At 39.9% G+C, this 17,295-nt stretch overlaps 1 protein-coding gene across 4 annotated transcripts in view; it reads left to right on the top strand.

Moving 5' to 3' along the window:
• The window catches only part of CHD1L (chromodomain helicase DNA binding protein 1 like), a 54,893-nt gene extending 47,096 nt beyond the window's left edge, over nucleotides 1-7,797 (top strand). For all 4 annotated transcript variants that reach the window (XM_015149756.3, XM_077949248.1, XM_077949238.1 and 1 more), the window contains 4 exons: nucleotides 3,530-3,600; nucleotides 5,660-5,774; nucleotides 6,434-6,542; nucleotides 7,455-7,797. In XM_015149756.3, the coding sequence (XP_015005242.2) occupies nucleotides 3,530-3,600; nucleotides 5,660-5,774; nucleotides 6,434-6,542; nucleotides 7,455-7,545 (386 nt within the window). In that variant the 3' untranslated portion in view covers nucleotides 7,546-7,797. The remainder of the gene's footprint in view (nucleotides 1-3,529; nucleotides 3,601-5,659; nucleotides 5,775-6,433; nucleotides 6,543-7,454) is intronic.
• The last annotated feature ends 9,498 nt before the right edge of the window (nucleotides 7,798-17,295 follow it).

Below are 17,295 nucleotides of genomic sequence, written 5' to 3'. Positions count from 1 at the left end.
TGTGATTTGTGAATAATACTTGTTCTGCTTACTTCATGGAACTGTAGTGAGCATAATGAATGTGTGTATTCTGAAAAATGTCAATCCCTGCATACATGTTAAAGTCTTGGAATGGGCTGGACACAGTGGTCCATGCCTGTAATCCCAGACTTTGGGAGGCTGAGGCAGGAGGATTGCTTGAGGCCAGGAGTTTGAGACCAGCTTGGGCAACATAGTGAGATCCTGTCTCTACCAAAAATTAAAAAATTGGCTAGATGTGGTGGTGCACACCTGTAGTCGCAGCTACTCGGGAGGCCAAGGTGGGAGGATCACTTGAGCCTAAGAGGTTGAAGTTGCAGTGAGCTGTAATTGCACCACTGTACTACAGCCTGAGTGAGAGTGAGACCCTGTCTCATAAAAAAAAAAGTATTGGAATAAAGATGAAGGAATATGTCATGGAAACATCAAAGATCTATGGGAAGCTGGGTGTGGTGGCTCACACCTGTAATCTTAGCCCTTTGGAAGGCTGAGACGAGGCAAGGAATTCAAAACCAGCCTTTCCAACATTGGCAAAACCCTGTCTCTACCAAAAAAATACAGAATTAGCCAGGCGTGGTGGCACATGCCTGTAATCCCGGCTACTCAGGAGTAGGCTGAGGCAGAAGAATCACTTGAACCTGGGAGGTGGAGGTTGCAATGAGCTGAGATATGCCATTGCACTCCGGCCTGGGTGACTGAGCAAGACTGTCTCAAGAAAAAGACCTGTGGGAGAGAAATCAGACATACCATTAAAATACTGACAAGAGCTTTGGTTTGGTGCTGAGGGGAATGAAGAGGTTTTACGAAGTCAGCACAACCTGAGGTATAACGCTCCCTGGAGACAGAAATAAAGCTGTTTGGTGCCAGGGGAACTTAGAAGCCTGAACAATGTTGTCCCTTGGCATGGAGAAGGGAAAAAGGCACCTCCTTTTACACCCAGAAATAACAAAGTGGCAAGAGGAATAAAATTATTGTTGTGGTTATTTTCTGGAGATTGAAGGACCTCGTATGATAGAGAAGGGCCCTCCAGATTCCTTAGAGATTGTTTTTTCCTAATTCTTGCCAGTTCTCTATGGTGGAAAGGGATATAAGAACTTAGTATGACTACTTTTTCTAGTAAAACAAGTTACTGAAAGAAGGGTTAATGTGTGTTGAAATAGTCAATCCAGATCTAGATGCTAATTGGGCAGCTGGCAAAGCAAAACCCAGGAAAGGTCAGACCTGGAGGTGCAGATTGAGGAGTCCCTGTTTAGAGTCTGTGTTTGAAACCATGTGGGAGAGAGGATGGAGAAATGAGAGGTGTAGAACAGACCTGGAAAACACCTCCACTTAGGACTTGAGACAAGAAGATGGAATTTCTGACAGAAGGAATTGTCAGAAAATTAGGGAACTTGTGCAGTATTTTGAGGTACAAGGGAGGAAAGTATGTCAAGAAGGCAAAGAAATTCATGGTGTCAGACACTGAAGTGAGGATGAATTGGGAAAAGGCCATGGATTTGACCCAAGGTTGCTCACCTTGGAGCACTTTGAGTGGGGAGCTCGGACTTAAGGCCTGAGTGCTCAGTAAGGAAATGGAGATGGGAGTGTGCAGTTTTGTCTGGAGAAGGATTGAAGCAGGGTGCAGCAAAGTAGATGAAACTGTAGACTAGAATTCCCAGGGAAGGCTTCATGGAGGTCCTGGGCCTGGAAAGGTGGGTCGAATTTGAGTAGGTGGAGTGAAATGGCAAGAGGGTTCCCAACTGCTCATTACCACACCTAGTATTCCTCGTGTGTGGATATTGAAGGACCCCGGCAGTTACCCCGTTCCTTTGTGTGGAGGATGGCGTACAGGCCAGGCAGGCCAGAGTGGAGGGTTGAGGCGGAAGAATAGAGGAGAGTTTTGTTTTCACCGGAGGCTTGGGCCTGAAGACCTTATATGATTTGTCCAGGGAGATGCCATTCTGAGCAGAATCTTATCTAATGGAATGAGTAATGGCTGGTCGTTTTTGGGGGATTTGATCAAAAGGATGGCGTAGCACCACCAGTATTTTAGAATGACTGAACAACACGTTCAAACTGCTATCAACCTAACCAATAGACAGTGTCTGTAAAATAAAATGAACAAAGGTTTTTTGTTGTTTTGTTTTGTTTTTGTTTTTGAGATGGAGTCTCACTGTCTGGAGTGCAGTGGCACGATCTTGGCTCACTGCAATTTCCACCTCCCAGGCTCAGGCGATCCTCCTGCTTCAGCCTCCCAAGTAGCTTGTCCCACAGGCGCACACCACCACACCTGGCCACTCTTCTGAATTTTTGGTAGAGACAGGGTTTTGCCATGTTGCCCAGGCTGGCCTTGAACTCCAGAGCTCAAGTGATCCACCTCTCTCAGCCTCTCCAAGTGCTAGGATTACGCACATAAGCCACTGCACCCAGCCTGAGGTTTTTAAGGAGAAATGAGGAAGATTACATACTTTTTTTGAATCAGTTATCCTTGGCTACAAGGATTAGTAACAAGGGTGGCACCAGGCCGTGGTTGGGCAGGAAGTTGATGAGCAGATGTCTTTGCAGAAGTATATTTTTATGTAAGGTTGCCAAAGCCCTTGTTCAAGGTTGTGGTTTTTGTAAAATCTGTTGTGATAGTTCTTGTATTCAGGCATTCGTGCATTACAACCTTCCCTTCATGGCCTTCCCTGGCTGTATTTGTCAGAGTTTTGTTTTATTTTTTGAGATAGGGTCTTACCCTGTCACCCAAGCTGGAGTGCATTGGCGTGATCATAGCTCATCGCAGCCTTGAACTCCTTTGCTCAAGAGATCCTCCCGCCTCAGCCTCTTAAGTAGCTAAGACTACAGGTTCACAACACCAAACCTAACTAATTTTTTCTTATTTTTTGTAGAGACTGGGTCTTGCCTTGTTGTCCAGGTTAGTCTGGAACCCCTGGCTTCCAGCAGTCCTCCCACCTCAGCCTCCCAGAGCACTGGGATTATAGTCGTGAGTCACTGTGCCCAGCCATATTTGTTAGAGTTTTTAACACAAGTATCTCTATTTTGATTCTAACTGCTTTCACATCAGCTTATGTAAAGCCATAGAATTAAATTAGAGCATTTTTCTTCACTATCAGTTTTATTTGATTTGGATAGAGTAGGAAAATATACAAACAGATACAGATAAAGTAGAATGTAATAATTTGAATGATTTAAGACAAGCACAAAACTACCAAAGGAGTTTCAAGCTCATAATGCTCCCTCCCCAAAGCCCCCCAGCTACCTCTGGGTTTTGTATTCACTTTCTGATGTCTATAGGGGTACTTTGTTGTTAACGTTTGAGGAGCATTAAATTAGGAGATCATAAAAATTCAGGAGTGAAGCAGGTGAGTATCCAGCTAAGAGGTTTACTGAGGCCAGGAAAGTGAGAAAGGGCTATGTAGGAAGGTGGGTCCTGAAACTCAACTGAATTTGAAGAAGGCGAGATACAAGGAGGATTCATTCCTTAGTGAACTTGGTGTTCTTTATGTTTCTCCTTTCTGTTTTACCTCAGACTTGAGTTTGGGAGGTGTCCTTTTATTTCCTGTTGATGATAAAGAATCAAGAAACAAAGGGCAAGATTTGGTAAGTAAAACTCATCTCTTTTCAGAACTAAAAGTGGACTCACATCAACTTCTCTTGAAGTGTCCCCTGCCCCCATTGGCCTCTCTACTAGTGTATTAGTTTATTAGGGCTGCCATAACAAAAAGCCACAGACTAGGTAGCTTAAACAGCAGAAATGTATTTCCTCACAATTCTGGAGGCTGAAAGTCCAAGATCAAGGTGTCGGCAGGTTTGGTTTCTCCCAAGGATTCTCTCCTTGGGTTGCAGATGGCGGTTGTCTTGCTGTGCATGCACAGCCCTGGTGTCTGTGTGTCCAGATTTCCTTTCTTATAAGGATAGCACTCACAGTGGATCAGGCCCCACCCTAAACCCTTGTTTTAACTTCACTGCCCCTTTAAAGACCCCGTCTCTAAATACAGTCAACATGAGGTACCACAGGTTAGGGCTTCAACGTATGAATTTGGTGGGGACACAGTTCAGCCCATAACAAGCAGATTGGGCTGTAGCCTTCACTGCACTTTCCATGTCCCCAGGCTTCCATCCATCCGTCCCCGGAGCACTGTCCAGACAGTAGACCCCAACTAAGTACAGGGTTTCTATTTGTGTTTTTATCTTCAGTACCCTACATAGTACTAGCTCGTAAGAAATGCTCCATAAACATTTACTGCGTGAGTAAGAAGGCATGACTCAGAACTCTGAGGGTTTCATTTCTTATTATGTGAAAATTTCTGTGAAAGATTGTGTTTTCTAGTCAGCCATAATAAAGCAGGGGAGAGGAACTAATACATGTATCCTGTGCCCACCTCAGAATCCTTTTGCATCTTAGGCATCTTGGGATGCCTATAGTGAGTTTGATTTACCCCACCTAACTGGCTTTCTCCAAGGCCTGAATTCACATTCAAATTTTAAGCCAGAATTAAGAGATTTCAAAACCAGGCCAAAAGAGAGACTCATCCTCTTGAAGTTGCTGTCTGTGTGACTGTGTTAGGCTGTTTTTGCATTGTGATAAAAGAATTCCCTGAGACTGGGTAATTTATAAAGAAAAGAGATTCATTTGCTCATGGTTCTGATGCTGTACAGGAAGCGTGGTACTGACATCTGCTCCTGGTGGAGGCTTCAGGAAGCTCACAGTCATGGTTGAAGGCAAAGGGGGAGCTAGTGTATCACACACGGCAAGAGCAGGATCAAGAGAGAGTGGGAGAAGGTGCCACACTGCTTTACATAACTAGATCTCATGTGAACTACCAGAGTGGGAACTCATCACCAAGGGTATGGCACTAAGCCATCCATGAGGGATCCACCCTATGATCCAATACCTCCCACTTGGCCCCACCTCCAACACTGGGAATTACATCCCAACATGAGATTTGGAGGGGGACACACATCCAAACTACACAGTGAACTAACAGCAAAGTGGTTCCTGTAGAGTCATTCCTTCAGTAACTTCTAAAATGCTAAAAAAGGAGAAAAGTAAAGTGTCTGTGCATGAGAAACTCAGAATCCAGTGATTCAGGAAAACTGTTTACAGTGAGTAGAGTGCCATGTCTATGATATGACTGTGATGATGTTATCCCGGAAGCTCCCTTGACACTCTCCAGCTCTGCCCACTTAGGTTAGGATGGTTGAGAGATACTTGGCATTTTGTCCTCATGGGAATTGTTCAAACAGAGATGGAATGACTGCTTGTCCTGGGGGTTGTGGAGCTGACTCAGGCATCAAAGGGCTGGGATGCAGGAGCCTCTAAGATCTTTTCCATGCCTACAATTCGGAAAAATTCTTTTTTTTTTTTTTTACCCTTGAGAACTTTTGGAAAGTATATGTTTTGGACTCATTCTCTGGTTTTAACATACTTTAAAAAGAAGAAGAAAAGCCTGTATAAAGTGACCACCAAGTGAGAATTATGATGGCATGTGAAGTCACACACACAGTTAGGACATTGCTGTTCAGACACAGCATCTGAAAGAGACGGAGCCAAGGCCCAGTGACCCATCAAGGGCTGTGCCGCCTCCAGGGGCGGTCACTTGGTTGACGGTGTGGCTGTCTCATGTCGGGTTGGTCATCTGATGGAGGTTTTTTCCAGTTGGCCTTGATTGTGGCTCAGCATCGTGATCGCTCCAATGTCCTGTCTGGCATTAAGATGGCAGCACTAGAAGAGGGCCTGAAGAAGATATTTTTAGCAGCAAAGAAGAAGAAAGGTAAGCTCTTCCTCCTGTGCTCAAGAGTAGATGAATTTGTTTCTAGGCATGTGATATGACTTTTGATAGGACTTTTCAAGACCCCACTTAATATGCATGGTAAAGGCAAACCACAGAAGTGATCACCCCACCATCTTGTAGTCAGATAGCCGTCCTTTCCAAAACACTTTTAATGTTGGTTATCTCTGTAGGCCGTCTCCATTCCTTGGGTATTTTTATCATGATTTTACAGATGAGGAGGCAGAGGACTAGACATGAAGCAACTTGGTCATATGTAGTTGGTAAATGCTGTTTATTTAATCACAGTTCCCAGTAACAGACAGTTCTTCAACAAATTTTGAGTTTAGTTTTGTTTCCAAACCTAGTGTGTCTCAGAGCTTATTGAATTGATTGGCTTGTTAGAGAATCTTTGCTTATTTTAATTTTGCCTCCACCAATGATAATCTGTTTCCATTGTATGTATTTCTAGAACATGTGGGTCCTTGTGTTCAACAGAATAATTTAATTTTTCTTATTACAATTCTTCCCGCAGAATATTTTTGACATTGTAATTACATGCTTTGAGTGAGATAGTCAATAATTATTTTCTCCCATGTATATTTTATACCCATCAATCAATTTTTGATGAGTGAAGACATCTGTTCTTCTCTTCATAATAGCAAGTGTTCATCTTCCACGTATTGGACATGCCACGAAAGGTTTTAACTGGTATGGTACTGAGCGACTTATTCGGAAACATCTGGCTGCAAGAGGCATCCCGACTTACATGTATCCTTTTGTGATCTTAATTGTGTGTTCTCCCAAACCAAGAGGGAAAATGTGTTCATTTTCTGGTGTCACTACTTAATCCAAGGCCAAGTTTCTTCTTGCCACAGTCTTTACTCTCCCCCTCTTCAGTGAGACAAAGTAAGAAGCGCTTTCTAACTTGTGTATACCCAACAAGATCAACACATCCAAGCATTGCTGGATGCTAGCAGATAAATTAAAAGATACATGAAGGGGAGAATTAATTGAGCAATTGTTAATTTGGTAACATATTGAGTCACATGACTTCTCTAGAGATCCTTCAGGTCTGTGGAACAAGGCGTAATTCTAAGAACTTCACACTGTTCATTTTAATGAACAGTTAAGCAAACAAATAAGTGAATACAATAGTATTCCTGAACTTTTTTGATGTATTATTAAAAGGCAGTATGACATTTATTTTAACCATGAAGTCATGATCTACTTTAGTTAGACTAGTGTTTTCTTCTAGTAACCTCCTTGCTATATAAGTTAGCATATTTTGAACTATTTTACTGAGTCCCAAAATTACTAGAGAAAGCAGAATTGACCCCCAAATGCTATAATCACACAGAAACTCCATCTTTTTACTTAGATATTTGACTGAAATTCACTCAGTGATGGTCTTCAAGATACTTAAATCACTATAAAAACTTAGTAGAGAAGCCAGCTTTTATGTGCTTGCACAATTCGAGCAGTATGTAAAGAGTTTTAGTACCCCGAAAACAATAGTAGCAATAAGTACTAACAATATTGAAAGTATTTATGATATCGTGAAAGAGAATTAAAGCATACTACTTCTAGAACAGTTATTTCAGTGATTACTAGAGAACTAGTCGTTTTGGTAAAGTTAGTTTTAAAGTGATGACAGGTATCTTCCTTGACTATCCTCATCAGATATTATTTTCCTAGAAGCAAGTCTAGTGTCCTTCATTCACAGTCCTCATCTTCCTCCTCATCTTCCTCCTCAAGACAGCTGGTGCCTTAACAATTGGCCCAGCCTCAGATCCTGTCTTTAGCAACCAGCTAATATTTACCCAGAGCTACTGCAATAGAATATTTCAAAATGGAATCAGGATCTGGTGGGCCTCAAAAATTGTCTCTTTTCTGAGTTTCAGTGTGGTTCTCCTGGATGTTTTGTTCTATTTTGGCACCTATAATATAGAGAAACACAACTTTTTTGGGAAAGCCCTTTGACCCCAGCTTGCTAGTTGCATAATAATAAATTATCTATTCCTAATGGTTTTATTGCTTTCTTTCCCCCTATATTTAGTTTTCTTCTCCTCTACCAGAATGATTACTTTATAGAGGGAAAGGCCGTATGGATTAAGGAGACATGAAAGGTCACAGAACAGAGTGGCTCTGGGAGCCGGAAGCACCTTCAGCTAGTTCATGCCTTCAAAAAGAAAGGACCCAGGAAGAGAGACTGAGAAGTGAGATTCTTTATCCAGACAAATAGTGTACCCCTTTCTCCCTTTTGCACTGCACAACATCAAGATCTGGAAAAAATACATTGATCTAGAGCTTGTCAAATGTCACTTCAGAAAAACCATAGGATCTTTTTTCTCCTAGCCACCAAATCCAATTCAGCTTCAAGGAATAAGGGAATTGTGAAAAGGGTGCAATCCCATCACAGCATGACTGATGATACTGGGGAGGGTAGGAGACCCAAGAACCAACAGAGAAGGAGTCATGGAGGGAAGACTGTTAAGTCGTGGCTTTTCACACTTGGGTGTGTCTCAGTCTTGGCTGAGTATCCTCACCCAGCATCATTTCTGCTGACTTGAGGCCATCAACACCTAGAGTGCTATGGAGACCTGATGAGAAGTCTCAGTCCTGGGCTTTGATGTGGGGAACCCTGGCTTTTGGACTCAGAGCCAGGACCATGGTCTTCTAAGGAAGGTGGTACCTGCATTTTCCTATTCTGACTCTCTTCTCACATATTCACCCTTAGGTAATATAGCATCATGCTGAAGACCTGTTTCATCGAAAATTCAGCATTTCTTAAATTTTTTTCTCCCAAAACTTGCATCGATTTTAACTGCCTCCTATCCACTACTCTTTCCACCATCCTTAACATGTAGATTATTATAACAACTTTAAGATTTTATCTTAAGTCTTGCCTACAACTGGAAGCAAGATTAGAACTCCCCCTATTCTGTCTACCATGCTCCAGTCATGTGGGATTTTTCTCTGGATGTAGTCCCTGACCCATGAACCTTGGTCTTTTGGTAAGCTGGGCATAAACAATATGGAGGAAGATCAGAAAACCCAAGTAGCACATTGTCCCTTCAGTATGGGGTCACTTCTCAGTGGCAGTGCCCTGATTTGCTTGCCCACCTCTCTTAACTCTTCAGAGTCAAAAACACTGTCCTACTACATATTCAGAAATCTGCCCTATTTTTTATAATCCATTCTTTCTATCAAAGAGGTATCATTCTCTGGGAACGTAGAATGAGAGCAGCTATCTATTCTATTTACCCCAAGGGCTTGTTCTCTTTCTTCCACACCATATCTTGATGCCATCTCACTGTCCCCTCTGAGGATGGAGCCAGGAGGATGATACCAGATTTTATTCACCGTTGAGCTTTTGTAGACTAAACATCAGCTTTTGTGCATCCTAACCATGAGTATAAAAATCCCACTTATTGAGACAGTGAGGACCTTAAGTCTGCTGAAATTCTTCTATAAGTATAGGCTCGTATTTTCTTGACTTTTAATACATTTGTCTTATAACAAGCCTACAACTTCATTTTTTGCCCCATAAAAACTGTATTAATTAACCCTTTAAAAATACAGCTTGGATCAGCCATTTTTGAGCCCTAAACTATTTCTACGTCTGTGTTTTCTGTTTTCCCATTGACTAACTGAAGCAGTTGTCCCTCAGTATCCATGGCGGATTGGTTCCAGGACCTCCCATGGATACCAAGATCTGGGGATGCTCAAATCCTAAATACAAAATGGCATAGTATTTGCATATAACCTCACATCCCCCTGTATACTTTAAATCATCTCTAGATTACTTATAATACCTAATAAGATGCAAATGCTATGTAAATAGTTGTCATACTATATTGTTTAGGAAATAATGACAAGGAAAACAGTCTGTAAATGGTCAACACAGATGTAATTTTTAAAAAATATTTTTCATCCACAGTTGGTTTAATCCATAGATGTAGATGCCACGGATACAGAGGGCTGACTGTGTAAACTCACTCTAGCATTACTTACTTTTCACCACAGTCTGCCTTCTTGTTTCCAAAAGACATCTGCAGTTTCTCACTTGGGCTCATGCTGGTGTGTCTCCTTATGCTGATGCCTCTTCCTCGACTGCCTTACTCCTCTAAATTATTTTCCCAGCATCCATCATCCCCTATCAAATTTAGTCTTTAATAACCCAGAAAAAGGCATTTTCTACATTCCCACTAAATTGTAATCTCGCAGGGCTACCAATGATAGCTGGGTTTATAGCACTTACATAGCTCCCTATGTTCTCATCAGTGTATTTACTTAACCCTCGCCTAGACAGTGAGGTCTTTGAGAAAAAAGGACTGATTCAAGCTATATTTTTAAAGGGTTAATTAACTTAATAGGAAATAGTTTTTTGGGGGCAAAAAAAATAAAAGAAGTTGTAGGCTTGTTACAAGGTAAAGAAAAATGTATTAAAAGTCAAGAAAATATGAGCCTATACTTAGAAAAATTTCAAACCAGTAAGCTGACACTCAAATCTTTGTTGAGTTGAAATTTTATGGAAATAACTAGCTATCAATTTGGGGACTATAATAAACTAATTAATCTTAATTATAGTTTAAATCTTAAAATGAGAATATGGAAAAAAACGTTATTTTCATGGTGTCAGACTAGCAGTTGCCCCCTTAATTTTTTTGAGATGGAGTCTCACTCTGTCACCAGGCTGGAGTGCAGTGGTGTGATCTCGGCTCACTGCAACCTCTGCCTCCCAGGCTCCAGCAATTGTCCTGCCTCAGCCTTCCAAGTAGCTGGGACTACAGGCGCATGCCATCATCCCCAGCTAATTTCTGTATTTTTAGTATAGACAGGGTTTTACCATGTTGGTCAGGATAGTCTCTATATCTTGACCTCGTGATCCACCCGCCTTGGCCTCCCAAACTGCTGGGATTACAGGCATGAGCCACCACGCCTGCCCCCTCCCCCACCTTTTTTTTTGAGATAGAGTCTCACTCTGTTTCCCAGGCTGGAATGAAATAAAGAGGAATGAATTTCTTGAGACAAATGAAAATGAACACACACTAAAACCCATGGAATACAGCAAAAGCAGTTCTTAGTGGGACGTTTATAGCAGTAAGTGCCTAATCACAAAAGAAGGAAGATCTCCAGCAATGTATTATAACTCAAGGAACTAGAAAAAAGAACAAACTAAAAAAAAATTAGTAGAAGAAAGGAAATAATAAAGATCAGAGCAGAAATAAATGGAATAGAGACTTAAAAAATTACAAAAGATTGGCTGGGTGCGGTGGCTCATGCCTGTAATCCCAGCACTTTGGGAGGCCAAGGCAGGTGGATCACGAGGTCAGGAGATTGAGACCATCCTGACTAACACAGTGAAACCCTGTCTCTACTAAAAATACAAAAAATTAGCCAGGCGTGGTGGCAGGTGCCTGTAGTCTCAGCTACTTGGGAGGCTGAGGCAGGAGAATGGCTTGAACCCAGGAGGTGGAGCTTGCAGTGAGCCAAGATTGCCTGGGTGACAGAGCAAGACTCCATCTCAAAAAAATAAAATAAAATTACAAAAGATCAACAAGATGAAGAGTTGGTTTTTGAAAAGATAAATCTTTAGCTGGACTAAGAAAAAAGACTCCAAATCAGAGATGAAGGAGACGTTGCAACTGATTCTACAGAAATATAAGGCATCAGGCTGGGCGTGGTGGCTCATGCCTATAGTCCCAACCCTTTGGGAGGCTGAGGCAGGCAGATCCGCTTGAGGTCATGAGTTCAAGAACAGCCTGGCCAACATGCTGAAACCCCATCTCCACTAAAAATAGAGGTCGGCGCCTGTAATCCCAGCTACTTGGGAGGCTGAGGCAGAAGAATTGCTTGAACCTGGGAGGCAGAGGTTGCAGTGAGCCGAGATTGCACCACTGTACTCCAACCTGGGCAACAGAGCAAAACTCAATCTCAAAAAAAAAAAAAAAAAGATCATAAGAAACTATTATGAATAATTATATGCCAATGAAGAAATAGGCAAATTCTTGGACACATCCAATCTACCAAAACTGAATTATAAAGAAACAAAAAATCTGAATAGAGGCCAGGTGTAGTGGTTCACACCTGTAATCTGAGCATTTTTGAGGTGGGTGGATCACTTGAGCCTAGAAGTGAGAGACTGGCCTGGACAACAGAGTAAGACCCTGTTTCTACTAAAAATAAAATGAAAAATTAGTTGGGTGTGGTGGTTCGCACCTGTGGTGCCAGCTACTCAGGAGGCTGAGGGAGGACTGCTTGAGCCCAGGAGTTTGAGGCTGCAGTGAGCTATGATCACACCAGAACACTCCAGCCTGGGCAACAGAGCAAGACACTGTCTCAAAAAAAAAAAAAAAAAAAAAAAAAAAAAAAACAAAAAACTGAACAGACCAATAAAGAACAAGGAGATTAAACCAGTAATAATAAGCCTCCCAGGAAAAAAAAGCCCAGGAACAGATGGCTTCACTCCTGAATTCTAACAAACATTTATAAAGAATTAGTACCAAAAAATTAAGAAAATGGAATACTTCCAAACTTATCCTACAAGGTCAGCATTATCCCAACACCAAAAGTCAAACATACCAAAACCAAACAAGGATATAACAAAAAAAAAGAGAACTACAGGCCAGTATCCCTGATGAACATAGACGTAAAATTCTTCAACAACAACAAAATTCAGCAAACCAAATTCAACAACCCATGAAAAAGGTCATCCATCATGATCAAGTGCAATTCATCCCAGGAATTTGAGGGTGGTTCCATTCACACAAATCAATAAATGATACACAGTGTTAACAGAATGACAAAAACCTTATAATCATTTCAATAGATGTAGAAAAGGCATTTGACAAAATTCAAAATTCCTTTATGATAAAAACTCTAAACAAATTATGTGTAGAAGGATTGTACCTCAAAACAATAAAGACCATATATGACAAACCCATAGCTAACATCATACTGAATGGGGAAAAGTTGAAACCCTTTATGCTAAGATCTGGAACAAGACAAGCATGCTCATGTTGGCCACTTCTATTCAACATGGTACTAAAAGTGCTAGCAAGAGAAAGAAAAGTAATTGAAATTGGAAAGGAAGAAGTTAAATTGTCCCTGTTTGCAGAGACATGATCTTATATAAGAAACCCTAAACTCTCCATCAAAAAAACTGTTAGAACTAATACATTCAGTAAAGGTGAGGGATATAAAAATCAATAGAATTTCTATGCAGTAACAGCGAACTATCTAAAAAATTAAGAAAACAATCCATTTGCAATAGCTACCAAAAAACAAAATAGGAAGAAATTTAACCAAGGAGGTGAAAGATTTCTACACTAAAGACTGTAAAACATTCATAAATTAAAGAAAATACAATAAAGATAGTCTTTGTTTACAGATTGGAAAAATTAATATTGTTATAAAATGTCTATACTACCCAAAGCAATCTATATATAGATTGAATACAATCCCTATCAAAGTGAAATAGAAAAAAATGCTAAATTTGTATTGAACCACAGAAGATCCTGAATAGCCAAAGCAGTCTTGAGCATAAAGAACAAAGCTGGAAATACCACATTCTCTGACTTCAAAATGTACTACAAAGCTGTAGTAACTCAAACAGCATGGTACTGGCATAAGAACAGACACAGATCAATGAAACAGAATAGAGAGACGAACAATAAATTCACGCATTTACAGTAAAGATTCTTTACAAAGGCACCAAGAATACACAATGAGGAAAGGACATGTCTTCAATAAATGATGCTGGAAAAACTGGATACCACATGCAGAAGAATGAAATTAAATTCTTCTCTCTCATCTTTTATAAGAAAAAAAAAAATCAATTCAAAATGGAGTAAAGACCTGAAACTGTGAAACTCCTAAAAGAAAATGTAGGGGGAGAGCTTCATGACATTGGTCCAGGCAATGATATGACCTAAATAGCATAAGTAACAAAAGCAAAAATAGATAAATGGAATTACATCACACTGCAAACCTTCTGCACAGCAAGCAATCAATAGAGTGAAGACATACCCTACAAAATGGGAGAAAATGTTTGCGAAGTATGTATCTGATAAGGGATTAATATCCAAAATATATAAGGAACTGAAATAATGCAATAGAAAGAAACAAATAACTGGATATTTTAGATGGGCCAAAGATCTCAGTAGACATTTCTCAAAGAAGACATACAAATGACCAACAGGTATATGAAATAAATGCCCAACATCACTAATCATAAGGGAAATACATATCAAAACTACAATGAAATATCACCTCCTGTTAGAATTGCTGTTATCAAAAAAAAGATAAGTGTTGGCAAGGATATGAAGTAAAGGGAACCCTTACACACCATTAAGTAGGAATATAAATTAGTACAGCCATTATGGAAAACAGTATGGAAGTGCCTCAGAAAATTAAAAACAAAACTACCATATGACAACATATGATTGAGCAATCCCACTACTGGGTCTGTATCCAAAGAAAATGAAATCAGTATGCTGAAGATATCTGTTCTCCCTTGTTCACTGCAACATTATGCACAATAGCTAAGATATGGAAGCTAAGTGTTCATCAGTGGCTAAATAGATAAAGAAAATATATGTATACACAATGGAATACTTACTATTCAGCCTGTAATTTGTGACAACACAGATGAACATGGAGGATGTATGTTTAGCAAAATAAACCAGACACAGAAAAATGCCATGTGATTTCCCTTATATATGGAATCTTAAGAAGTTGATCTCCAAAGTAGAGACAGAATGGTGGTTACCAGAGGCTTGGGTGGTTAGTGGGCTTGGGGAGTTGGGGAGATGTTGGCAATGAGTACGTATTTACAATTAGGAGAAATAAGTTCAAGACATCTAAGGTACAGCATTATCTTGCTAATGTACAGTAAGATGACATTAATGATATATTGAAAAATGTTTAGAATGGATGTTGTGTTGTCATCAAAAATATATGAGATAATGCATTTGTTAATTAGCTAGATTTAACCATTCTGCAATGTATATATACTTAAGAACATCATGTTGTACATGATAAATACAATTTTATATGTCAAGTTAAATTAGAAAAGGAAAATAAAAAAATGCATACATAGGAGGATAGACATGACAACATCTGGATAATAGCATTATACAGGACAGAAAGATTAAAATGGAGATGAAAAATTATTAGAATAAATATTGGAGACAAATTTCTCATTAAAGATAAACTGCTTCAAATTGACAGTGTTCAGAGAGTACTAAGTAGAAGAGATGAGAACCCATACCTAGACATAGAATGACATCTCCAAAAGTCTCAGCGGTTTTGCCACAAAGGACTCATTTTAAAAACATTTTTGGAGGAACTATTTAAATAAGAGAAATAGAACCAGCAGATGCTGGCCTGGACCACTTTACTACCTTGCTAACATGTCTCACTCCATCACCGCACTTTAGGAACTTAGTGTAGCTCAGAATCTTTTTACTATTCATACACATTTGAATAAATTATTGGCTAAATATAAAATTTGTTTCAAAGTTATTTTCCAGCAATCCTGAGCAAAAAGAACAAAACTGTGGTACCAAAACAGAGATATAGACCAATAGAACAGAACAGAACAGAACCCTCAGAAATAATACCACACATCTACAGCCATCTGATCTTTGACAAACCTGAGAAAAACAAGAAATGGGGAAAGGATTCCCTATTTAATAAATGGTGCTGGGAAAATTGGCTAGCCATAAGTAGAAAGCTGAAACTGGATCCTTTCCTTACTCCTTATACAAAAATTAATTCAAGATGGATTAGAGACTTAAATGTTAGACCTAAAACCATAAAAACCCTAGAAGAAAACCTAGGTAATACCATTCAGGACATAGGCATGGGCAAGGACTTCATGTCTAAAACACCAAAAGCAACGGCAACAAAAGCCAAAATTGACAAATGGGATCTAATGAAACTCAAGAGCTTCTGCACAGCAAAAGAAACTACCATCAGAGTTTACAGGCAACCTACAGAATGGGAGAAAAGTTTTGCAATCTACTCATCTGACAAAGGGCTAATATCCGGAACCTACAAAGAACTCAAACAAATTTACAAGAAAAAAACAACCCCATCAAAAAGTAGGCAAGGGATATGAACAGACATTTCTCAAAAGAAGACATTTATACAGCCAACAGACACGTGAAAAAATGCTCATCATCACTGCTCATCAGAGAAATGCAAATCAAAACCACAATGAGATACCATCTCACACCAGTTAGAATGGCAATCATTAAAAAGTCAGGAAACAACAGGTGCTGGAGAGGATGTGGAGAAATAGGAACACTTTTACACTGTTGGTGGGATTGTAAACTAGTTCAACCATTGTGGAAGACAGTGTGGCGATTCCTCAAGGATCTAGAACTAGAAATACCATATGACCCAGCCATCCCATTACTGGGTATATACCCAAAGGATTATAAATCATGCTGCTATAAAGACACATGCACACATATGTTATTGCAGCACTATTCACAATAGCAAAGACTTGGAGTCAACCCAAATGTCCATCAGTGACAGACTGGATTAAGAAAATGTGGCACATATACACCATGGAATACTATGCAGCCATAAAAAAGGATGAGTTTGTGTCCTTTGTAGGGACATGGATGCAGCTGGAAACCATCATTCTCACCAAACTATCCCAAGAACAGAAAACCAAATACCGTGTGTTCTCACTCATAGGTGGGAATTGAACTTGGACATGGGAAGGGGAACATCACACACCGGGGCCTATTGTGGGGAGGAGGGAGGGAGGAGGGATGGCATTGGGAGTTATACCTGATGTAAAGGACGAGTTGATGGGTGCTGACAAGTTGATGGGTGTAGCACACCAACATGGCACATGTAGATATGTAACAAACCTGCACATTGTGCACATGTACTCTAGAACTTAAAGTATAATTTAAAAAAAGAAAGAACAAAACTGGAGACATCACATAACCTGACTTCAAAATATATTACAAAGCTATAGTAACCAAAACAGCATGGTATTAGTATAAAAATAAACACATAGACCAGTGGAGCAGAATAGAGGATCCAGACATAAAGCCACGCATTTGCAGCCAGCTGATCTTCAACAAAGCCAACAAGACCTTACACTGGGGAAGAAACACTATCTTCAACAAATAGTGCTGGGAAAATTGGATAGCCACCTGTAGAAGAATGAAACTGGACCCCTTACCTCTCACCATACATAAAGTAAATTCAAAATGCATTAAAGACTGTAAAATAAGACCCAAAACTATAAAAATACTAGAAGCAATTTTAGGGAAAACTCTCTTGGATATTGTTCTAGGCAAAGAATGTATGACTTAAGACCTGAAAAGCACAGGCAACAAAACCAAAAACAAAAATGGGACTTGATTAAACTAAAAAGCTTCTTTATAGCAAAACAAATAACGGAGTGAAGAGACAACCTATTAAATGGGAGAAAATATTTGCAAACTATTCATTTGACAAGTGACTAATATCCAGAATACACAAGGACCTT

The sequence above is a fragment of the Macaca mulatta genome, chromosome 1, assembly GCF_049350105.2.
Source record: "Macaca mulatta isolate MMU2019108-1 chromosome 1, T2T-MMU8v2.0, whole genome shotgun sequence".
NCBI classification, from domain to species: domain Eukaryota; kingdom Metazoa; phylum Chordata; class Mammalia; order Primates; family Cercopithecidae; genus Macaca; species Macaca mulatta.
Note: the sequence above shows the minus strand (reverse complement) of the source record. Positions and strands in the feature narration are given on the sequence as shown.